Source organism: Hemiscyllium ocellatum, chromosome 23 (genome assembly GCF_020745735.1).
Source record: "Hemiscyllium ocellatum isolate sHemOce1 chromosome 23, sHemOce1.pat.X.cur, whole genome shotgun sequence".
Taxonomy (NCBI): Eukaryota; Metazoa; Chordata; class Chondrichthyes; order Orectolobiformes; family Hemiscylliidae; genus Hemiscyllium; species Hemiscyllium ocellatum.
Genome location: NC_083423.1, coordinates 2,280,928 through 2,307,010, shown reverse-complemented (window position 1 = coordinate 2,307,010; position 26,083 = coordinate 2,280,928). Strand labels below are relative to the sequence as shown.

The 26,083-nt window shown below is 41.8% G+C and overlaps 1 protein-coding gene across 4 annotated transcripts in view; it reads left to right on the top strand.

Moving 5' to 3' along the window:
• Positions 1–26,083, top strand: part of sema3d (sema domain, immunoglobulin domain (Ig), short basic domain, secreted, (semaphorin) 3D) — a 356,167-nt gene that overhangs the window by 137,410 nt on the left and 192,674 nt on the right. For all 4 annotated transcript variants that reach the window (XM_060842587.1, XM_060842584.1, XM_060842586.1 and 1 more), the window contains exon 3: positions 11,154–11,314. In XM_060842587.1, coding sequence (XP_060698570.1) covers positions 11,154–11,314 — 161 coding nt within the window. The remainder of the gene's footprint in view (positions 1–11,153; positions 11,315–26,083) is intronic.

Below are 26,083 nucleotides of genomic sequence, written 5' to 3'. Positions count from 1 at the left end.
CAGCAATGCACAAGCTCAGATTGAAACAACATATTACAGATGCTGCAAATCTGAAACAAATCCACACAATGCTGGAGAAACTCAGCAGGTCTGGCAGCATCTGTAGAGAGAGAAAACATTTTGAGTTCCAACATGACTCTTCTTCAGAACTGAAAGGGCTTGGAAAATAGTTGTCTCTATCTTTAACAGAGGCAGATGAGGAGTGAGAGAAATAGATGGCATGGAGACCCAGTGCAAAAGACAAAGGAGTTGTTAGTTACGGTGTAAGAAAAATAGGGAAGTAAAATAAGGTGAGAAAGGGAGAGAACAGGCTCTCTCTGCTTGGAGCAAAGACAATAACATACAAATAAGGTGTAGGGAGTGTGGGGAATGTGATTAGCAAGTGCTCAGGTTCAAACAGTATGGAGTTCAATGTTGAGTCTTGGAGGCTGTAATGAGCCTCTTGTTCCTTCAGTGTGTGTTGTGCTTCACTAACAACAGTAACAATATCCTCTCTCATTGTTCAGTAACATACTGACAGTCAATGGACATGGCCTTGCAGAGACCAGTTGGTGTCTGTGGAAGTCACTACCTTGAACAGGGAAGAGCAGGTAGATATCCAGCCAGGAACAATGTGTCTGAAAATAATTACGTAAAATCTTCATGCTATTGTGTAACATTTCAATATTTGTCCTGACTGACTTGGTGTTGCTTGAAAGACTTTGCTTATCCAAATGACCATCCTGTTTATCTCCATAACCAGTCACTTTGGATAACGTGCACTCTTATGTGGGTAGATCACAGTGTGAAGCACTTGAGACATTTTGATATGGCATTTGATCAATTCCCGATGAAGAGCTTATGCTCAAAACGACGAATTTCCTATTCCTCAGATGTTGCCTGACCGGCTGTGCTTTTCCAGCACCACACTCTTCGCCTCTGATCTCCTGCAGTGCTCACTTTCTCCCATTTGGGCAATGCAGACAGGTTTTACCTTGTGATTCATTTCTGCTAATCCTTCCTCAGGACATCTTTTCCTTTCTTCTTCCCTGGACTCTGGGTGTCACTGATGACGCCCCCATTTTTACTCCATCCCTCATTGTCTGAGTGACTTTCATGGGCCATCTCTTAAGGAAATTAAGGGTCAACTACATCGCTATGGGTGTGGAGTTACATGGGCCAGATCAGACAAAGATGGCAGATTTCCTTCCCTCAGGAGCATTAGTGAACCAGATGGGTTTTAACAACAAGAGACAGGAGTATTATAGCTACCATTACACTAGATTGTAATTTATTAATTGAATTCAGATTTCACCATCTGCTATATTGGAATTCCAGTCTGTGTTCCCAGAGCATTAACATCGGCCTCTGGGTTAACAGTCCTGTGATATAACCATTATCCCACCAATATTTCCTCAAGTTTGACTAAATTATAAATTCAAAATCAATATTTTAGTTTTCTGCACAGATAATTGAATTAAAACACTCAGAAAAGTCTCTGCCAATATTGAATTTACTGAAATGCAAACAGGAAAATCAGACATGTTTATATTGAGTTGGCCAGTCAATGGTGAATGAACCATTTTTATTGGTGGGTTGCCAGCGCAATTTCAACCATTTGGCCAATATTTTGTTGTATTTGCACTAGATCTTCTCAAATCCTGAATGATGTGGGTAATGGCAAGTCAGTTGGGAAAAATATGGTGAAAGTGGAAAAATGAGACTCTTTACATTGCGAGGAAACGGTCTGGTTTTGGATCCAAGGTTCAACTGGTGAGTTGAGAATCTTTCTGGTGAGCGGCGAGAAGCCTAATCTCCAGCAATACTGTTGGATTTATACGGTTTTGTTGGTGTCCCAGTGATGGAAAGATACCAGACACCAAGAATTCCTGACACGAAAGTGCCTCCAACTCAACACTTGTTCCTCTGGTCTCCATCTTGGGTAATAGTTCCCAACACCTCTGGGCACACTGCATGGGCAGTGAGCTCCTGTTACCCCTGTCCTCAAAGGTTGGCTTTGGACATGTACCATCCTCACCATTCCATGACACATCTGAGTTACTTGGTGTATAGGTCTGCACTTCAATGCTGCACTTTGGAACACATCGACCCTCTACACTGCTGTGCTGCTATCAGGCTGCATTTACAGAGACATACACCCATCTCATGGGTTAGAGCTGGCCTCACCTCCAGGCTCTTAGCTGGCTGTCTTAGCAAATGCTCCCTTTGCATCAACTTGGATTACTGACATCTCTGCTCTCTCTGTTGGCACCTTGCTGCCTTAATCCAATCTTGCAGGCTCAATCATCTTTCTGTCTTGTCATGCCTTTTAGGCAAAGACAAGGTTAAGCAGGTTGTCATGGTTACCAGTGCTGTCAGCACTCTGGTACCTACGTCTCGTATCTACACTGTGTGCCAGCACCTTACCCAGGAGATCGCACTGAATGTGCTTCAAGCAGGTGGTCATGTCTCAAGGTCGAAGGGAATAGTTGTCAGTCAGGTCAAGGGGACTGTCATCAGTCATGAATCCCACCACTATCAGTCAAAAACAGTGCCTGGTCTCAGGCCAGGGGCTTGGACACTGCCAGTCAGGCACTTGAGGTATTCAGAGCCAGCGGTTCCATATTAGTACAGTCCAAATTGTGGGCCACAGTCAGTCCTGAACTGTGGCAGGATGTTATGCTGCACTGGCTGCTAAGGGAAGAGTAACACTCCATTAGACAGATCTCTAACCTGGCTCGGTGTCTAAGGATGCATAATCTGTGTAGCTTCATTCTCATAGCCGCAGTTACAACAGTGGTCAGTCAGACAGGTGATGATGGAAAAGAGCAATATATTTCAGGAACATGAACTTGAATTCCCCCTTTGTCAGGTGCTACGCTCTGAAAGCTTACAATTTCAAATAAACCTTTTGGACTATAGCCTGGTGTCACGTGAGTTCTGACTTTGTCCACCCTAGTCCAACACCAGCACCTCCACACAATGTGAACAGGAGGGAGATGATTAATGTTTTGGGTAAGACCTGTCTCCAGATGGAGAGAACTAATGGAGTTATTTGGTCTTATAACAATGAACTATTTAATTTGAGTTGAATTTTTAAAAAGTGCACAATAGGGAATTTAAGCTTTGATGAAAGAGTAGAGGAAGCTGAGAGGTCATTTATTTGGGACGTATAAAATTCTGAAAGGCTTTGATGGAGTGATATATGACGAATCTATTTCAACAGATAGATCAATAAGCAAGATGTGGATTCAAAGTAATTGATAGAATGATTAAAGGAGAGTATTTGGAAACTCACCACCTGAAAGAGTGGGAGAGACAGGAAACTTCATTGCTTTTAGAAAGCTCTAAGAAATGAACTGAAGGTATCAGAACAGGGCAGGAGAGCAAGCACAGGTATCTGGGATTAGACTGGACTGTTCTATCTCAGCTCGCACATACATGATGGGGCTTCTGGTCTGTAAATATTTCTATTTTTCTACAAATTTGTACCTCTAGTGGTTAAATGCTTTGAAATGTATGCATTGAAATCAGTACTAATAACAACTCACCTTTACTTTTCGTAACTCTCGGACTGTCTGGAGCTGTTAGAGTTATAGCAACGTGAGTAGTCCTTTCAGCTCCTTCACCTTGTCTGCTCTTCGTTGGCTGGTGTGTATCCTAATTCTAATTACCATTTTGCTCCAGATCCTTTCTGCCATTGTCTGGCAAATATTTCTCAATCACAATTTGGAAATTACTACTCAGCCTCATCTATTGCTTTTCGTAAGGGTGGTTCTACTATTCAGTTGCTGTTTCCTACCTTGTTGCTATAGTAACCAAACTGTGAGCACTGTCCTCAATTAATCCACACCTTATTTCCCAATCTATATTTATATAGAAACCATTAAATGAATTATATGGCATGGTTTTATAATTTCATGTATTCATCTGTCAAAACTGTCACTATGGTTAATTGGTACCTGTGAACGTGTGAAATATTATGGTGGTCTAGTACTTAGAGAAGATCCTTTAGTTCATATTAATCAGATCAGCTGTTGGTCTGCCTTACCATGTGTTCTCCAATCTCAGTAGCTTTAAGCTATTGTCCCATCACTTACTTGAATTTCTCAAATATTCAAACCTTTTTTCTCCAAATTTTGAAAATTACTGAATTTGCCAGAAAATTTAACTCAATGTGATAATAGTAAACATAATGCTTGCAAAATACATTCCACGTCAGGTATGTAGACCAAGGGCTAAATATTTAAAATTGAAAAATACAGAAAGGGTGTAATTTTTTAATGCATGCGCCATGTTCCACTCTGAATTGTTTTGATTTATAACATCCATTCTTTGTAAAGCACAGTGGCACACAGCCCAAAGGATACTATCATTTCCAGCCCCTTTTGTGTACTATGGCAGTATCTTGTTCAAGTTTCCTTTTCATCTCTAATACTCAGAATTGTAAAGGTCAATAAGCCAGTTGTTTCCAAACCACTACACAAGTTAGTTCATCCATTGTCTTGTTGTTTTGATGTAATTGGTACAGTTCAACAAGGTACCACAAGGCAAAAAAAAGTTAAACGTCAAGCTGGGTTTGTAGACATCTGATCAGGTAACTGTTACTGTTAAATAATACTACTCTTGGGGTTTGTGGACTAATTAGCATTTATTTCTGCTGCATTCAGGCAAGCACTGAACAATTAAGTGTTCAAACTTCCCATGAAAGAGCTGCCTCTTCATTCACGCATCATTTGTATTGGATGAAGTCAGATTTGGAGCAATTTGAAGTTGACCCTTCCCTGATGCTGTCACCTCCATCTGAGCCAGTTCAAAAATCCACTGTCAGAATTGTCCAGAAAATTCAAAAAGGGCAATTAAAATTTCAAAGTGCTTTCATATTTAAAATTGTTAATCGGAGTAATTGTTCTGCATTAGTAAGTACTGTAATATAAACTGATATTTTTGTGCGTAAGTTAATCAAATCTTGGACAAAAAAACAAAATGTTCATTTGAAATGCATTTTGTCATTTTTGTTTTGTTCTTTTCATAAGCGGCATCTTTCTCCCAGCAATATTTCCCTTTGCAAATAGCCCCAGACCCTCTGTAAGCAAAGTATTATTGGAAGAACTGCATGATCAGACTGAATCTTTCTCCTCTGTTTTTTGCCATTTGTATTCAGTCCTTATAGGAGGTAACACTAGGAGATTTTCAGAGATGACTGTTATACAGCAGCTCTGTTTGTTTACCTCTTGCTCCAACCTAGGTTCAGTCTGTGTTGTCTGACTGCTGTGCTTAATAAATGCCATGCCCTTTTGAACTCCAGCAACAACTATCCATGTTGTTCCATGGAGTGATATGGCAGACCAGCCCTGAGTTTCTTCATGATTCCTACTCAGCACACTAGACAGTGGGCAAAATGATTTCCCTCTATCCTTCAGCAGACCAGCCAATATTTCCAGTGACTGCTCTGTGGCCAGAATCTGTGTAAATTTTGAGAATGGGATTGCAAACTGAATTTCCCAATTGAAGACTCTAACTTTCTAGAGTCTTTCAGGTAACTGCCTGCCCATTGGGGATCGTGTTTTACAGGGTGATTGCTTCAGTAAATTAAAAGTAGCTGAGCTCTCTGCTGTAAAGGTTGTCATGGCATTGCCTTCTAATGCTGTGCAAGTGTCAGGTCTTCAGATGTTAGTGTGTCAATGTCTGAAATGTGCTGCAACACTTATAAATAAATACAAATGTGAAGCCAGGGTTCATTTCAATTGAAACGCCGACTGAATGTGACAATGTTTGTTTTTTCTTATTTTCGTGGCACCATTTGCAAATGTAGCTCTCAGCTGGGCACCTAGCCAGCACCCGGAGTTAGCAAGGAAAAAAAATCATCTTGTTCAATATTGTTCCGTCTTGCTCAATGCTTTACATTTTTTGTTTGTACAATAGCATCAGTGTATGGAGAAAGTGAAGATTGATTGAAGGTGATATTATCGGTGAAGGCAAGATGCCCACAGCCCTGACCATGACTCCAGATGTCAATGATAAATGTAACAGGAAGCCTGTAACCATCCTGGGATCTGACTTAATTTTGTTACTGACAAAGTTCTTTGATCAGTTGTTAATCTGCAGTAGGTTTTGACAGATGTGACCAAAAGCTTAAAAAAGACCCTAATGACTTTGTAGGGTAATTTTATGTAAAAAAAAATTCTGAACTGCCATCTCTTCAACAACTATTTGGCAATGTGCTGATTCCAATGTTTGTATTTTTTATGGGTCAAAGAAAAACGTGAAGATATTGCTCTTAATTAATGTCAAATTGCCCTTCAACATTAGCACCATGGAGCCTACAGTACACACACTGTGACTGTCTCTATCCTAGAAATTAAAATACCTTGGAGTTAATGAGCAGCACTTTTCCTGTTGTTTCCCTTCCGAAATCATTCTCAGGTTTTCAGTGTATATAATTGTAAGGATTAAATATAAGGAATTAAACATTTGCAAATGCATCCCAGGCAGCATGTCAAAACCTTCATTCGCATGTTAAATTCACTGTAATTACAAAGCTATTAATTATCTTGACTTTTTTTACAATATCAGTAATAATAAACTGATTGGCACATACATGTGCTTGGAATTCGATAGACTAATAATTAAAGTAATGAAATATTAGAAATGCAGGGTTCTAAACATATATTGACCAAATAAAGAGGAGTGCAGTTATTGTCTGGAATAATAAGACTGAGGCTTTCAGGCAAGAGGTCACGCAGAGCCAAGCTATTTGCTTCCGATTGATTCCTGTTAAGAATGGACTAAGACATAAAGACTCGCCTCTCCCAGTACTGTATTTATAGCTGAAAACAGTGGAAACACTTTCTTTCTGTAAAGATTATGGGCTGGATTATTGCAAAATAGTATACTCTTGGGGGGTCTTTAAAAAGTGAATGGGGTGTTTTATCCCACTCCTGTTCTTATTTATAGAGGTTCTGTTTTTGGACTGGGGTGGACAAGGTCAGAAGTCACATGACAACAAGTTATAGTCCTTCAGGTTTATTTGAAATTGCAAGCATTCAGAGTGAAGTGTGTGATTTCAAACAAACCTATTGGACTGTAACCTGATGTTGTGTGACTTCTGACCATTTTCTCCAGACAGAAGCATAACTCACACAGGAGTAGAACTCCGTGGAATCATTTACAACTCGCGCTGAATTCAAATAGACCTCGTTTTCAGTGTTCCAATGGACTCGACCTGCTGTGTTGGAACTGAGAATTAATGGAGGAGCTATAAAAACTTTCAAATGGTGCAGATATCTATTTTTGAATCATGGTCTGAAGTTATTTTAGTTACTAAGTCTTAAAAAGTTTTAACTCAAAGAAATGTAGCTGCACCTATCAGGTATTGTTAAAAACAAAACTGGAATACATCAATTGACAGGTTATTTGGTGTAGCTTAGCACACTCTCATCCTCATTTCTTTTTTCAGTTTCAGTAAGCTTCATTGACATTTCCTGGGGATGCTGAGGCCATAACTAATGTTTGACTGAGCTTCAAAACCTTCAGAAATAGTTTTATCAGAGGTTTTGGAGGGAAGGGGGTAGTGAGTATATATTTTGCTTTGCAGTTGGAAAGTTTAGGTCTTGTGTTTGAAAATGAGTCCTGAAATAACTCCACAGAGGCCAGTATCCCATTGGACCAGGTTAATAGCCCCACTTAGGGAACTCATGTTCTATGAGGTCCATATGATTAATCTCATTCCAATCACTGTAAGTGCCATTCCAGAGGCTTGAGCTCAAAAAATCAAACTCCACGCTACCATCTAGCGCAATGCTATCTCGTCAGGGGGACTATTGCATCAGGAAATGTCAAACTGAGACTTGTCTGCCCACTCAGCTGAACATGCAAGAAATCACAGCACAGTTTCAAATTAGATTTATGCAATTCCTTCTTATTGTCCTGGTCAATAATTGTCTATGAACTAACATCATAAAAACCTTTATTGGGCCATAAAGAACCTGTTGAAACGTTTCACTTTGCACTCATCAGGTCCATTTGCATGAATAGACATTCAAGGGTAAAGCAAATATTTGTACCATATGAGAGGGCAGATTAGTTGGCAATTGAACTCTCTTTAACAGAGGCTTTGCCATGGTGAATGCACCAGTTAAATGAAAATTGACAGTTAACTGCCATGTTTTGTTTTAATTTTAAATACACCTGGTTGACACAGTTTGGTCAAGGCTGTCTCCTACTCCAATGAGTAGAAACTGGTGCAGTGCATGAATATAATATTTTGTTGTGTAAAGAATAGGCCCCTGTTCGTTCATACATGGAGTTTTCTGTCCATGATCCCTCTCAGTTTGTTTTCTTGTGTGGGAACCTCAGAGGTACGTATGTGGCAGTGACTTTCTAAAACTGACCGTCAATGCTGGGATCAGAGCAGCACACTGATCAGCGAGTGGACACCCTCAGTGCAGCTCAGGCGGGACAAAAATAGAAATTGCTGGAAAAGCTCAGCAATGTCTGGCAGCTTCTGCGGTGAGAAATCTGAGTTAATGTTTCGGGTAGAGTTATCCTACTTCAGAACAGAGGAAAGGTCACTCGCCACAAAATGTTAGCTCGGATTTCTCTCCACAGTTGCTGCCAGATCTGCTGAGCATTTCCAGCACATCTATTTTTGTCTCTAAGTTACAGTTTTTTCAGTTTTGATTTAGCTCAGATGGGAAGTTGCTGCCAGTATATGCAGGTATGTCATATTGTCTTTTTCATGATAAAACAGATTTGATATTTAACACATTATAGTTTGTCAGACCCTGGGTATCTGCAAATTAGTTGTTTCCCACGTTACAATAGTGACTTCAAAAACTCTTCATTGAGGGGACTCAGTGATGTCGTGGTAATGTCACTGGATCCAGAAGCCCAGGCTGATTGGTTTGATTTGCACCCATAGCAGGTGGTGACATTTGAAGTCAAAGAAGAAAAGATTCTGGAATGAAAAGCCAGTCTCAACATTGGTATCAAAAAAAATCTAGTTCACTAATGTCCATAAGGGAACAAAATCATGATCCTCACCTGGTCTGGTCTCCATGTGACTCCAGGCCCACAGCAATATGGCCGACTCTTAACTGGCTTGAGTGCCAATTGGTTCAAGTCAAGTTGAGATGAGTCACAGATGCAGGGCTTGCCAGTGATGCCCATATCCCATACAGGAGTTTTTAAAAGCTGTAAAACACTAGAGAGCATGGTGAGGTCAGGAAAGGCATTTTCAGAATTTCAGTTGTTCTCCTTTAAGCACAAGCTCCCTGCATTGGGGGCAGTGCAGGGAATCTGCTGTAGGGTGGCAAGGCAAGAATGGAAAGAAACAACAAATGGAAAGGAACGCCATTGTGGAGGAGGGGAAGTTCTCTATCTGCTCGGAGCAGGAAGACATTTATTATTGAGACTTGGAAGAAGCAAACATTATAATCCAATGCATACAGCAATACAGAAGTGCAGCATCCCAAACATTATGCTGGTACAGGTTATATATAACTCCTGATTTGAATCATAGTTTAAAATGAATTTTAACTGAAGTTCTTTCAACTTAGTGGTCAGCAATACTGATTGATGGGTCTAAACAAGACACAGGAAATCTTACATCCACTGTCATTTGGAAAGGAAATAGGTATTGTACTCATTGCTCTATAGGTTAACCTTATCTGAGCTGATATCGAATACCTGATATCCCCATGTCAGATACAGGACAATAGTCCCATTAAACCTTCGAGTGAGGGAATCACTGCTTTTCTTTCAATTGGCTATAATTCTAATTGCTGAGACTCTGACCACTCGGACCTGTCAATCAGCATTGAAATAAAAACAACAGTGAGGCCTCCTGTACTGGGGACACATAATAAAGAAGCACACTGAATTTTTCAAATGGTCTTTTTAGGAAAGGGGACATTTTACATAGAAGGAAAACAGTTGGTAAAACATTGCAATGTATTCAGCTTTGATTAGCTGAGATTAAATGGGACAGACATAACGTCCGATCCACTGTATCCACTGATTGAGAGAAAGTAACACCTTCTGTTGTCCTTTCATCGTAAAGAAACAGCAGTCTGTCAGAAGTTAGACATTCCACCAACTGATAACTTGGTTTGACATCATTCAGTATTGATTTACTGATTAAAAAAGTCAACAATTGAAAAAGTGTTCATTCCAAATAGTGTCAGATCCGAGCATCTCTATAAAGGAGATGTTCTTTCTAGATTTGAGAGTTATATACAGAAGCTAGTTTTGTCTACGACATAATCCAAAATGGTGAGTCCATCCCATCTGCCAGGGAAATGGCTCTGGCTGTCTTACACAGAATACCACCGTATCACGGCACCTTCTCGAAGCTCCAGCCTTCACGACTCCAGGTGGTTCCTCTGAATCAGACAGCTTCATGACCAGGTCTTTGTAGGACCACGAGAAATATCATGGTAAGGTCAAAACAATCATAAATTCGATGTGAGTTACTCCTCATAGTGTCTCAGTCAGTGACTGAATTACTGTTGCCATCAAAAATATCATGTATCATCTCTGCACAAAGATTTGTTTCCAAATTGAGTAAAGACATCAAATCTATCAAAAGGTGCTGATGGTTTAGTGGAATTGTCATTGATCAAGTCATCTGGAGACTGAGGCAATGCTCTGAGGGTGGAGTTTGAATTCTGCTGATGGTGGAATTGGCACTCAATACATGTCTGTAAGTCAGACTCTAATGATGACAGTGAAATCATTGTCAGGAGGGAGGGGGAAAATCTGGCTCACTAATTTCCTTTAGGGAAGGAAACTGCCATCCTTACCTGCTGTAGCCCACATGTGATTCCAGATTCACAGCAAAGTGATTGATTCTTAACTGCCCTCTGGGCAAGAAACGCTGGCTCACAAAACTAACCGCCAACAGGTGAATGTCTTTTTTCCAATGAGACACCAACGATAGGATTGAGTATTTTCAAATTGGACAATGGGTGACAATTTCTGATTGTAATAGCTCTCATTCTTGTCAGAAAAAAACATATCTGTTCAGATTTGCAAATAAGGAGCTGCTAAAAATGAAACCTCGGCAGCCCTACCAGCTGTGATCATGTTGTGCTGCTGTACATTTCAAAGAAACAAAGGAGAGGTTTGGAAATATTTTCAATAACGTAAGCGTTCTTGTTCTTTTCTCACAGATTTGCTGGTCTCCAACAGCTGCATCCCATTCCTCGGCTCGGCAGAAGGCTTAGATTTTCAGACCCTGTTGCTTGATGAGGAGCGAGGGAGACTGTTAGTGGGAGCCAAGGACCACATCTTCTTACTCAACTTGGATGATCTGAACAAAAACATCAGAAAGGTCAGAGAACAGCATTCGGGTTATTTGCCTGAATTTAAATTAATTTTATTTCTTTACGATTCCAAAAACAAAATATCGATTTCCTTGGGCTACGCTCGAGATCATTCCCATTTATCACAGACATCATATCAAATAGGTACTGAACCATCATGAATGCTAGTACGTTGGAGGTTCTACTTTGGCACACTTGTTCGGTTGGCACACTTGTTCGGTTGGCACACTTGTTCGGTTGGCACACTTGAGTCAGTCACTGCTGCATATCCGCACAGCATTTTGCATCAACAAAGCTTTTAAATGTTTTAAACCTGAACTCCTGCGGTCAGTTCACTAGGTATGTTCAAGAGGAAGCTGGACAAAGTCCTTGGGTCTAAAAGGACCAAGGGGTATGGTGAGAAAGTGGGAATGGGATTGCATGATCATCCATTATCATATTGAATGGTGGCACAGGCTTGAAGGGCCGAATGGCCTACTCCTGTACCCCTTCTCTATGTTCCTGTGTTTATATGACGTGATCACACTACTGCTTGTGGGAACTTGCTGTATGTAAATTGGCTGCTTCAAATCCTACTTTTCAACAGTGACCACTTTATATAGTTCACTGTAAAACTTATCTGAACATAAACGGCCATGAACAGCACAAATATTTCTTTTGCAGTGAAGTGAATGGTGTAGTGACATGGAGTAAGTTACAATTCAGAAGGAGTCTGTTTGGCCCTCAAGGTCATCCTCGATCCCTTGGATATATCCAGACAGTTCCACTCTGCTGCCCAATCCTCATCAGCCTGTAACTTTATTTTGCACATGTCTCATCCAGTTACCTCTGGAAATCATTGATTCTTTCAACAACCACCAGCCTCAAGGGCAAAACAATCCAGGCCTTTACCATTCGCTGTTAAAAAATGTTCTTACTCACACTTTCCCTGCATACTTTGCTCAAAATTTGAAATCTGTGTCCTCTGGTCCTTGTAAAATCAGCTACTTGGAAGAGATTCTCCTTGCCTAGCTTACTTCAACATGTCATGATCTTGCACATATCTATATGATGTTCCCCAATCACATCTCCTGCAAGGATAGTGGCCCCAGCCTTTCCAACCTAAGTTTGCTACTAAATGCCCTTCCAACTCTAGAACCATCCTGGTAAACCTTCTCTGTATTCTCCCACTGGCCTTCATATGTTTCCTAAAGTGTGGTTACTGGAACTGGGTGCAATATACCAATCAGGATGTACCTCGATTCAATATAACCTCCCAATCTTTGTAATCCAGGCCCGTATTTATGAATCTCGTGACCTCATATTAGTTAATAACTACTTTCCCAAAGTCCTGCTAACTTCATCTTTCCTCCCAATTATAGTTTTTACTTGAAAAATTCACCTGAGAAGCATCCTGCTGATTTTATGTTTCTTCATAAACTCTAGCTTCCTAGTCATCCAAAGTGCCCTAATTTTGGCACCATCATCTTTCACACACATGATGGAATGTGTCAAGCTATAACTCAAGTATCACTTTCTTAAAGATCATCCATTTTTCCATTTTAGCTTCTCCTCTCAGTCTTTGGTACCATTTTATCCTGGCTTTCCATCCCATTGCAATTCATCCTCTTCCAGTTCAGAAGTTCGTCCTGAAATTGTTCCTCACTTGAGTGTGTGACCAACGGTGTGCCGCAGGGATCGGCGCTGGATCCATCATTTTTTGTCATTTATATAAACAATTTGAATGTGAATATTGGAAGAATATTCAGTAAGGTTTCAAGTGCGACCAAAATAGATGGTATAATGGACAGTGAGGAAGGTTATCAAGCTTACAAAGAGATTTTGATCAGATAGGCCAATGGGCAGAAGAGTGGCAGATGGAGATTAATTTAGACAAAAGTGAGTTCCCACATTTTGGGAAGGCAAATCAGGGCAGGACTAATATACTTAATGGTCAGGTCCTGGGGAATGTTGCCAAGCAAAGAGACATTGGGGTGCAGGTTCATTGTTTCTTGAATGTGGAATCACAGGGAGACAGGGTGATAAAGAGGAGGCATTTGGTATACTTTCCTTGATTGGTCAGCGCATTGAGTATAGGAGTTGAGATGTCATGTCACAACTGTATAGCTCATTGATTAGCCACTTTTGGAAAACTGCATTTAATTCTGGTCTCCCTGATAAATGAAAGATGTTGTGAAACTTTAAAGAGTGTAGAAAATGTTTACAAGGATGTTGCCAAGGATGGAGGGCTTGAGCTATAGGGAGATGCTGAACAGGCTGGGGCTGTTTTCCTTGCGGTGTCAGGGGCTAAGGGGTGGCCTTATAGAGGTTTATAAAATCATGAGGGGCATGGATTGGGCGAAAAACAAAGGTCTTTTTACCTAAGGTAGGGAAGTTCAGAACTACAGGGGATAGATTTAAGTTAAAAAGGAGAAAGATTTAAAAGAGTAATATGGGGCAGCTTTTTCATGCAGAGGGTGGTGGGTGGATGGAGTGAGCCACTAGAGGAAGTAGTGGAGACTGGTACAATTACAACATTTAAAAGGCATCCAAATGGGCATTTGAAGGGGTTAGAGGGATATGGGCCAAGTGCTGGCAAATAGGACTGGATTAATTTAGGATATCTGGTCGTCATGGATGAGTTGGACTAAAGGGTCTGTTTTCATGCTGTACAACTCTATGACTCTATGATTCTAATCCAAACCTCTGAAATTATAATCACTCTTACCCAAACGGTCCCCCCTACACACTTAATCCACTTGGCCCACCTCAGTTCCCAGCACCTGATCCCACAATACCTTCTTTCTCATGGAATCAGTAGGGTCAAGGACCTATTATTTCTTGATTGAAGGAAGAATTACAGTGCAACATATAAGTGGGAAATCTACATAATTTGACAGCAATCTATTTCTGAGGTTTGAATTGAATTTATTGTCACGTGTACCAAGGCACAGTGAAAAGCTTTGCCTTGTGATCAATACAGGCAGATGACAGAGGTAAATAGCATAGATAAGTAAATAATGGGTAAACAGCAGCAAAAACAAAAATACAGGTACAGTAGGATAGAAACTGTTACAAAACAGTGTGTGTTCAGGCTTCTGTACCTTCTCCCCGATGGTAGAGGTTGTAGTTTATGTACTGGAATAATTTTGCCTTGGAAGTGATGGTAAACATTTGGAGGACGTCTAGAGAAACTGTTCCCTATCAAAAGGATTGAGAACTAGAAGACACTGATATAAGGAAACAAGGAAATGTGAGGTGATAAAAAGCATTTCCCTCAGTGAGTAGTTAGGGTGTGGAACACTGCCTGGAAATGTGATGGAGACAGGTTCAATTGAGACATTCAAGAGGATATTAGATGATTATTTAAATAGAAACAATGTGTTATAGGGAAAAGGCAGGAAAATGGCTCGAAGTTACGCTGGTCATTCAGAAGCCAGACAAACAGTCTCCTGCTACACCAGAACAATTCTGAGATTTGGTAATTTTCCTACATTTTATAAGTTGATGATGTGATTTCCTTAAAGATACATTTAAATCCTTAGCAACTACTATTCTGAAAACAAGTCTCCTATGATCATAGTCTTTTATCATTTTGCAAACCATAACTGTTGAGGGATCTCCCAGTGGTCTCCTCCTGCTCCTAATTTGTACATTTGTATGTTGAGAAGATTGAGAATATTTAGAGTGTAAAATGACTGCAACAAACTCCAAACAAATATTTATTTTCCAGGATAGCATCAGGACCTCTCCCCTGTTTATATTCATCTGTTGGCAGAATTCTATCAGAGCTCCATGCCCTGTTCATAAGACAAATTTAATTCATTAGGGATACTGAAAGCTGATGTTCAGAGATTAATTTAAAGTTCTTGTGATTCTAACTAACTGAAACGGCTGGCTTCTCAGTTGATATTTGAAGTGCCTGGACCTTGGCCCTGATGAATGAGCGAGAACTGATATGGTTAGTTTAATGAATTATTCAACTTGCTCTTTGTTAGATAACATTTGCTTTAAACATTTCTCGAAGTGGATTTTTACCAAAGGTTTTTGAAATGAGGGTTCACATCCATTTCTGTTTGCACTATCATGACGGCTTACTTTGAAACCATGTTTATTTGACAATTAAATTTAATGAAGAAATTTTCTTTACAAATCAGGAAACTCGTCAGTAAGTAACATTACGATAGTTCAAACCCAACTGAACATAATGACATGATGAGGGAATCTGCAGGTATGAAAGGAGTAAGTAACTGAAATGGGAGCCATCAATGAATAGCCCACACAATAAAACTTGCAAAACAAAAGTTACATTTTTTCTGGCCAGACTATTGAGGTAGTTTGTATCATTTACAGTTTAAAATTAGTTTCTGGATCCTATATCTGCTGTCGGTTTGATGGAAGCGCATAGTTTTCTGCACGAAGTTATCCTGTATCCATAATGTGCAATGGGCAGGAATTTGACACTGTCTAGCCCTTTTATACTTTTATTACAAAGATCCTAATAGAGGATTGAATGTTCTGGGAAAATCTAATTCTGCCACAATATCAATGATCTTTGTACTATGGTTGTAATTTAGCATGTGAGGAATTTTAATCAAGGACAATAGAGTTCAGAGCCCATTTTACTCCCATTAAAACTGTGTTAATATCAAGTTTACAAAGGTTTGCCTGAAGTTTCAAAATCTGTGGTTAACATATTTATCTTTTGTTATAATTTTGACATAATTTTGATGCTTAGTTATTTTTGTTTTTAATCACAGCAACTAGAAATTGGATTGAGAAGAAATACCTTCCCAACTTTGTTATAAATTGGCTCCTGGTGTCTCCTCTCATTCTGAGATGATGTCCTATAATCTTCCACAGGGGGAAGTAACCTTTCTGAATCTACACTCTCAAGTTCCCTAAGATTCTTCTGTGTTTTAATTAGGTTGTCTCTCATTCCTCTAAACTCCAGTTGGCCCAACCCGCTCAACCTTTCTTCCTAAGACAGTCCCCCTGCCATACCTGGTATCAATGTAATGAACTGAATTCTATCCAATGTCAGTATATCTTTCTTTTGAGAAGGAACTGTAGTCTGACTCGTGCCTTTTACAGTTTTAACAACACCACCCTGTTTTTATATTCCATTCCCTTGCAGTAAAAGTCAACATTCCATGAGCCTTTACTATCACGCGCTGAGCCCAGATGCTAGCTTTTTAATATCATGGACAAGGACTCTCAAATCCCTCTGCTGCAGTTTTCTGAAGACTTTCTCCATCTAAGTAATAATCAGCTCCTCTCATCTTCCTGCCAAATTCCAGGCCCTCATATTTTCCCCATTCATCTGCCAAGTTTTTGCCCACCTGTTGAAATCCCTCTGCATCCCTCTTTGTATCAGCCTCACCACTTGCCTTCCCAGTTAATTTTGTGCTGTCTGCCTATTTGGCAATTATATTTTTGCTTTCCTTGTCCAAGTCATTGATATATATTGTGGCCCCAGCATGGATCCCTTTCTGACACTCTGCTAGTTACACATTATAATCTTGAAAATGTCCCTCTTGGCTCAACTGTCTACTTGCAATACTGCAGCTAATTCTCTATCCAGACTGATATATTACTTCCAACCCCATGTACACTTGTTAATTAGCTTAATACGTGGCTTCTTATCAAACATAATTGAAAAATCTTACATCAACTGTTCCACCTTTATCCTGTTTCTCACCTCCTCAAACAATCCTAATAAATTGGTTCGGCCTGATTTCTCCTTCATGAATCCATGTGCAGTATGCACTATCATATTATGAACTCTAATGTTTCCTAATCGCAGATGCTATGTTAACTGGCCTATAGTCACCTGTCCTTTTCTCCTTCCCTTTCTAAATAAAAGTGCTACATTGACAATATTCCAATACTCTGAGACCATTCCAACCACTAAAGATTTCTGGAACATCACTACCAGTGCATCCACTAACTCTGTAGCTACCTCTGTTAGCATCCAGTGGACTTATTGGTCTTTAAATTAGATTACTTACTGTGTGGAAACAGGCCCTTCGGCCCAACAAGTCCATACTGACTCGCCGAAACGCAACCCACCCAGGCCCATTCCCCTACACCTAACACTACGGCCAATTCACCTAACCTGCACATTTTTGGACTGTGGGAGGAAACCGAAGCACCTGGAGGAAACCCACGCACACATGGGGAGAATGTGCAAACTCCACACAGTGAGTCGCCTGAGGCGGGAATTGAACCTGGATCTCTGGCGCTGTGAGGCAGCAATGCTAACCACTGTGCCACCGTGCAGCTCCATGATATTTCCTTACACTTTGTTAGTGACAGCTGTGGTATTTATATGTTCTCCTCCTTTTGTGCTCTGCCATGAAGACTAATGCAAAGTGTGTATTTAACTCTCTACAATTTCCTGCTTTGCCCTTTATTGTTTCCCCAGGTTTATTCTCTAAGGGGACTATGTTCACTTTGGCATTGCGCTTCTTATTAATATATTTAAAGAAGCTCGTCCTGTCCACCTTTTGCAAGTTTGCATTTAAAGTTAATCTTTTTCCTCTATTCTTTTCTTAGTCATCTTTTGTTATTTAAAAAAAATTCCTAATCCTCTGGTTTCTGACTAAGAATTGCTGCATTGTATGTTTTTTCCTTCAGCTGATGCTACCCTGGACTTTCTGGATTAACCATGGTTGACTTATCCCTTCCAAGAATCCTTCTTTCTTACTGGGATACATATTTGTTGTGACCCATGAGCTATGCTCTGAAACGTTATTTCTTATTCAGTACTACAACCACGATGCTACTGGACCCTCATTGCAATGAACCTTACTGACAGGTGGAGGGCAGGAGAGAGAAATTCTATTTCCAAAAATGGACAACAGTAGATGCAAGTGGCACCTTGAACATTCAGAACTGAAATCTGACAATGTATCTACAAAATCTATAATTACAACCAAAAACACACAAGTGAAACTGCATTATGGCTGACAGTCTAACACTTGCCATTATGAGATACCCATACCACATTGGCTCAAAAACAGAAATTGCTGGAGAAACTCAGCAGGCCTGGCAATATCTATTGGAGAGAAAGCACAGTTAACATTCAGGTCCAATGATTCTGCTCCAGAAGATTCTGAAGAAGAGTTCTGATGGAGATTCACTAAACTCGAAATGTTAACTCTGCTTTCTCTCCACAGATGTTGCCAGATATGCTGAATTTCTCCAGCAATTTCTCTTTTCGTTTCAGATCTGCAGCATACACAGCTCTTGGTTTTATTAAAACATAATGGATACTGCTTAATGTAGGAGCTATGTTTGGGATTTTTCGGAGCTGCGTTTGGGAAAATTAATCTTTTGTTTTAGAAGACGTAATGAACAAGCATGAGACATTGACCATGGTTTTTCAAGCCAATGTGCTTGTTGGATGGATGTTAGTTTTATTACTTGTTCCCTTATTTACTGTCCCTGCACACTTTGGAGCTCAAATTTATACAATCCAAAAATGAGGCCATTCTGGTGGTTGTGGATTCATTGCACTCAGTTGGAGGACCTTAATTGCAGATTGACTTCTGCCCCCAAAGCAGATGGAGACTGAACTGTAGTTGTTGAGGTAGGAGGCGCATATTTATAATACATAAATCTGTCAATAAACACTGGTAAAACTCTAAGTTTTGGCTTTAGTTCTATCCTGAACCAACTGGCTCTTGAAGTCTAAACATGTTATGGGCCAAGTGCTGGCAAGTGGGACGAGATTAGTTTCGGATATCTGGTCAGCATGGATGAGTTGGATCGAAGGGTCTGTTTCCGTGCTGTAGATCTCTATGACTATGTTTGGCCAATCACGCCTGTTCCAGCTTTTTGAAAAGTCGTTAAGTTCATCTCAATGTAAAAGAGTTTAAAAATAGGGGACGAAACGTTTGCAACACAAATTCCCAGCTCGGCGAACAAACCCACAACAACGAGCACCCGAGCTACAAATCTTCTCCCAAACTTTGAGTTTAAAAACAGTCAACCACCATCAACATTGCCTACTCAAACAAATATTTTCTAACCAGATGGCCAATAAATGAGGGTTTAGAACAGGTGACCATGAACCACTGGTGTGGAACATGTACAAGGCAATGAGCCCAGGGTTGCCATTCAGTCATCTTTAGCATTCTGTCTGTGTGATAGTGCAGGGTGTGCCACAGAGGCATGAAGTGATGAATGCTTAAAAATGTGTTGCTGGAAAAGCGCAGCAGGTTAGGCAGCATCAAAGGAACAGGAGAATCAACGTTTCGGGCATAAGCCCTTCTTCTGAGGCTGCCTGGCCTGCTGTGCTTTTCCAGCAACACATTTTTAAACTCTGATCTCCAACATCTGTAGTCCTCACTTTCTCCTCCATAAAGTGATGAATGGCCTATTGCTGATAATCCTCGACTTTTTTTACATGCCATCCCCTCTTACTGAGCTGTGTGAGAGATTGGGTTCTGCCCAAAGATTTCAGTCCAACTGACAAGAATGGAGAGGAAGAAGTCCTGCTTCCAAGGGAGCTGGAAAGATTAACATTTATTGGTCATCCACAAATTAGACAAATTTCTAAATAAGACTCATGTAGGTTTAAAACTCTTGAAATAAAGCAAATCTAAAATGCTTTGGATTAAAGAATCTGGGGAAGTTCAAATTATGCACGATGTGTATGATCCTTTCTGAGTGGCTCTTTCATTCCTAGATTATGTCGCTTCTCATGGGTAAATCACGATATATAAACACCTTAATGATATGAGGCTAGATAAGTAGGCCAGTTGTTTGTGTTTTCTACATTTCGGTGGACAGTTCTGAAGGACCCAGGTTGGAAACAGTAGACTTTGTTACTTGTGCAATTATATCACATTGTTGAAAGCATATTACTGACACCTAATGTCAGAACCTAGACACTGCAGCCAGTGGATTTGTACTTTGTTTAGTTTTTGCCAGACTTGGAGCCAAGTTGTTGCTATAAAGCTGGCTTGAATTTCTCTTGTTCTAGAACATAGAACATAGACCATAGAAAAATACAGCGCAGTACAGGCCCTTCGGCCCTCGATGTTGCGCCGACCAAAGCCTACCTAACCTACACTAGCCCAATAACCTCCATATGCTTATCCAATGCCCGCTTAAACGTCCATAAAGAGGGAGAGTCCACCACTGCTACTGGCAGGGCATTCCATGAACTCTCAACCCGCTGAGTAAAGAATCTACCCCTAACATCTGTCCTATACCTACCACCCCTTAATTTAAAGCTGAGTCCCCTAGTAACAGCTGACTCCATTAGCGGAAAAAGGTTCTCACTGTCAACCCTATTTAAACCCCTAATCATCTTGTACACCTCTATCAAATCTCCCCTAAACCTTCTTTTCTCCAATGAGAACAGCCCCAAGTGCCTCAGCCTTTCCTCATAAGATCTTCCTACCATGCCAGGCAACATCCTGGTAAACCTCCTCTGCACTCGTTCCAATGCCTCCACGTCCTTCCTATAGTATGGTGACCAAAACTGCACACAATACTCCAGATGAGGCCGCACCAGAGTCTTATACAACTGCAATATGACCTCAGGACTCCGGAACTCAATTCCTCTACCAATAAAGCCCAGTACACCATATGCCTTCCTCACAGAACTATTTACCTGGGTGGCAACTTTCAGAGATCTGTGTACATGGACACCAAGATCCCTCTGCTCATCCACACTACCAAGTAGCCTACCATTAGCCCAGTAATCCATCTTCTTGTTACTCCTACCAAAGTGAATGACTTCACACTTAGCTACATTGAACTCCATTTGCCACCTTTCTACCCAGCTCTGCAACTTATCTATATCCCGCTGGAACCTGCCACATCCTTCTTCGCTGTCCACAACTCCACCGACTTTCCTGTCATCCGCAAACTTGCTCACCCAGCTTTCAAGCCCCTCCTCTAGGTCATTTATAAAAATGACAAACAGCAATGGTCCCAAAACAGATCCTTGTGGAACACCGCTAGTAACTGCACTCCAAGATGAACCTATACCATCAACTACTACCCTCTGTCTCCTTCCAGCCAGCCAATTCCTAATCCAAACCTCTAATGTACCCTCAATGCCATACCTCCGTAGTTTTTGCATTAGCCTACCATGGGGTACCTTATCGAACGCCTTGCTATAATCCATATAAACCACATTTACTGTTTTACCCTCATCCACTTCCTTGGTCACCTTCTCAAAGAACTCAATAAGGTTTGTGAGGCACGACTTGCCCTTCACAAACCATGCTGACTATCCTTGATCACATTATTCCTATCCAGATGTTCATAAATCCTATCCCTTACAATTCTCTCTAAGACTTTGCCCACAACAGAAGTGAGACTCACTGGCCTATAGTTACTCGGGCTATCCCTACTCCCCTTCTTGAACAAGGGGACCACATTCGCTATCCTCCAGTCTTCTGGCACTATTCCCGTAGACAACGACGACATAAAAATCAAGGCCAATGGCTCTGCTATCTCCTCCCTAGCTTCCCAGAGGATCCTAGGATAAATGCCATCAGGCCCAGGAGACTTATCTATTTTCATCCTTTCCAGTATTCCCCAGACCTCTTCCCTACATACCTCAAGGTCATCCATTCTAATCACTTGTGACTCAATATTCACATCAGCAACAGTGTCCTGTTCCTGAGTGAATACTGACGAAAAGTATTGATTTATTGTCTCTCCAATCTCCTCCGCCTCCACGCATAACTTCCCACTACTATCCTTGACTGGACCGATACCGACCCTAGTCATCCTTTTATTCCTGACATACCTATAAGAAAGGTTTTGGGTTTTCCCTAATCCTACCAGCTAAGGACTTTTCATGTCCCCTTCTCGCTGCTCTTAGCTCTCTCTTTAGATCCTTCCTGGCTACCTTATAACTCTCAATTGCCCCAACTGAACCTTCATGCCTCATCATTACATAGGCTGCCCTCTTCCCTTTCACAAGGGATTCCAATTCCTTATTAAACCATGGCTCCCTCACAAGACCCTTTACGCCCTGCCTGACTGGTACATACTTATCAAGGACACCCAATAGCTGTTCCTTGAACAATCTCCACATAACATTTGTGTTCTTCCCTTGAAGCCTATTTTTCCAATCCACACATCCTAAGTCATGCCTCACCACATCATAATTTCCCTGCCCCCAGCTATAACTCTTGCCCTGCAGTGCACACTTATCCCTCTCCATCACTAAAGTAAAAGTCACTGAGTTGTGGTCACTGTCCCCGAAGTGCTCACCTACCTCCAAGTCTAACACCTGGCCTGGTTCATTACCTAGAACCAAATCCAGTATAGCCTCACCTCTTGTTGGCCTGTCTACATATTGTGTCAGGAAACCCTCCTGCACACATTGGACAAACACCGACCCATCTAACGAACTCGAGCAATAGCTTTCCCAGTCAATATCTGGGAAGTTAAAGTCCCCCATAACAACCACCCTGCTACTTTCACTCTTCTCCTGAATCATCCTTGCAATACTTTCCTCTACTTCTCTCGTACTATTAGGAGGCCTGTAGAAAACTCCTAACAGGGTGACCTCACCTTTCCTATTTCTAACCTCAGCCCAAACTACCTCACATGGCAAGTCTTCCTCCATCGTCCTTTCCACCGCTGTAATACTATCCTTGACAAGCAATCAAGGTGGCACAGTGGTTAGCACTGCTGCCTCACAGCGCCAGGGACCTGGGTTCAATTCCCGCCTCAGGCGACTGACTGTGTGGAGTTTGCACATTCTCCCCGTGTCTGCGTGGGTTTCCTCCGGGTGCTCCGGTTTCCTCCCACAGTCCAAAGATGTGCGGGTCAGGTGAATTGGCCATGCTAAATTGCCCGTAGTGTTAGGTAAGGGGTATATGTAGGGGTATCGGTGGGTTGCGCTTCGGCGGGTCGGTGTGGACTTGTTGGGCCGAAGGGCCTGTTTCCACACTGTAAGTAATCTAATCAATGCCACACCTCCCCCTCTTTTACCCACACCTCTGCCCCTACTAAAACATTTAAACCCTGGAACCTGCAACAGCCAATACTGTCCCTGTTATACCCATGTCTCTGTAATGGCCACAACATCGAAGTCCCAGGTACCAACCCACGCTGCAAGTTCACCTACCTTATTTCTTATACTTCTGGCATTGAAGTATACACACTTCAAGCCACCTTCCTGTTTACAGGCACCCTCCTTCGAGATCGATGCCTTGTTCCTAACCTCCGTACACTCAAGGTCCTGTACCCTAAAACTACAGTCCAGGTTCCCATGCCCCTGCAGAGTTAGTTTAAACCCTCCCAAAGAGCACTAGCAAACCTCCCCCCAAGGATACTGGTGCCCCTCAGGTTCAGGTGTAGACCATCCTGTTTATAGAGGTCCCACCTCTATAGAGGGCGGCACGGTGGCACAGTGGTTAGCACTGCTGCCTCACAGCGCCAGGGACCTGGGTTCAATTCCCACCTCAGGCGACTGACTGTGTGGAGTTTGTACGTTCTCCCCGTGTCTGCGTGGGTTTCCGCCGGGTGCTCCGGTTTCCTCCCACAGTCCAAAAATGTGCGGGTCAGGTGAATTGGCCATGCTAAATTGCCCATAGTGTTAGGTAAGGGGTATATGTAGGGGTAGGGGTATGGGTGGGTTGCGCTTCGGCGGGTCGGTGTGGACTTGTTGGGCCGAAGGGCCTGTTTCCACACTGTAAGTAATCTAATCACCTTCCCCAGAAAGAACCCCAGTTGTCCAGAAACCGGAATCCCTCCCTCCTGCACCATCCCTGTAGCCATGCGTTTAACTGTTCTCTCTCCCTATTCCTCGACTCTCTATCATGTGGCACGGGTAACAAACCAGAGACAACAACTCTGTTCGTTCTAGCTCTGAGCTTCCAACCTAGCTCCCTGAAAGCCTGCCTAACATCCTCATCCCTCTTCCTACCTATGTCGTTGGTTCCAACGTGGACCACGATCTGGGGCTGCTCCCCCTCCCCCTTAAGGACCCGGAAAACACGATCAGAGACATCACGTACCCTTGCACCTGGGAGGCAACATACCAATCGTGAGTCTCTGTCACCCCCGCAAAACCGCCTATCTGTGCCCCTCACTATTGAGTCCCCAATAACTATCGCTCTACCTTTCTCCACCCTTCCCTTCTGAGCAACGGGACCAGGCTCCGTGCCAGAGGCCTGAACCTCGTTGCTTACCCCTGGTAAATCATCCCCCCCACAAGTATCCAAAACGGTATACTTGTTCTTGAGGGGAATGACCGCTTCCTCCCACTCCCCCTCACTGTCACCCATCCCTCTATAACTTTCGGAGTAACTACTTCCCTAAAGCTCTGGTCTATGACCCCCTCTGCCTCCCGAATGATCCGCAGTTCATCCAACTCCTGCTCCAGTTCCCTAACACGGTCTTGGAGGAGCTGGAGATGGGTGCACTTCTTGCAAGTGTAATCAGCAGGGACGCTAATGGCTTCCCTCACCTCATACATGTTGCAAGAGGAACATTGCACTGCCTTCGCTGCCATCCCTCTAAAAGGTAAACTTTAAAAAACTAGATCTAAAGAAACAAACAAGCAAAATGCAGCACTTACCTGCTTACCACAACGGGTCTTATTATTAGGTTAGAGGAGGAGGGCGGGTGGGAGGCTCTACCCCTGTAGTGCCTCGGGTTCTTCGCCTGCGCACTTATATAAGAAAAAAAAACCCTTCCCAGGTAAGCTAGCGCGACACCAGCTTCCGGGTCCGCTAGGCGCTTAAAAAAAACTTTAAATTTTAGCCATTAAAAAACAAAAACTGGACTATACCCGCGACTTAAAAAGAACACCACCAGACAGCCGTTACCTGCTCCGCCGAGAGAGGAGGAGGTAACAGCTTTCTAGTTTTCAAAGCCTTGCCTGTTCATTGAGACCACCAGAGACGTGTGTCTGACATCAGCAGACATTGGGTCCAAGTTTCTAATCCCTTCTTGGTAACAAAGGGAATTCTCTCTGTGAGGACAACCCAGCCAGCACAGTGAGACCAGGCAGCTTTCACCAGACTGAGTCAGATCGGAAGATCTCAAATCAGATTGCAACCATAATCAAGACACTACAATAGGATTCCTTCCTGGAGTTATTTTTGGCAAACACTACAACTGAGGATCCTTTTGGTCTGTGTGTATACACATCTTGGGGTTCAGCCAAAGTTCTTGCTGAGAGTAAACAAGTCTTGCGGTGTTTCTAAACACTTCACTGGTGCCAGCATAATTTCACCTTGGATTATATGCCTGGGAAGGAGGATGATTTTTAAACAGTATCTCACTAAGGTTTTCATGTTTCTCTCCTTTATTTGTCTTCTCCCACTCTATATGATATCAACCGTCCATGAGGTGAAATGGTACTCCTCTTTAAATCTTGACAATGTGGTCAGTACCTTTACCCCAGGAATCATGCTTGGCACAGCTTAGCAGGTTTTTTTAAATTAAATCAAGTTGAATCTGTCAAATTATTTTTAAGGCAAAAAACAGGTAACTATAGGCCAGGTAACAACATCTGTCTTTCAGCTAGTGTTATAGTCTGTTATAAAGAATGTAATAGCAGAACAATTAGAAATGTATTATATACATAAGCAGATGAAAATGTGTTGCTGGTTAAAGCACAGCAGGTTAGGCAGCATCCAAGGAACAGGAAATTCGACGTTTCGGGCATAAGCCCTTCATCAGGAATGAGTTCATTCCTGACGAAGGGCTTATGCCCGAAACGTCAAATTTCCTGTTCCTTGGATGCTGCCTGACCTGCTGAGCTTTAACCAGCAACACATTTTCAACTGTGATCTCCAGCATCTGCA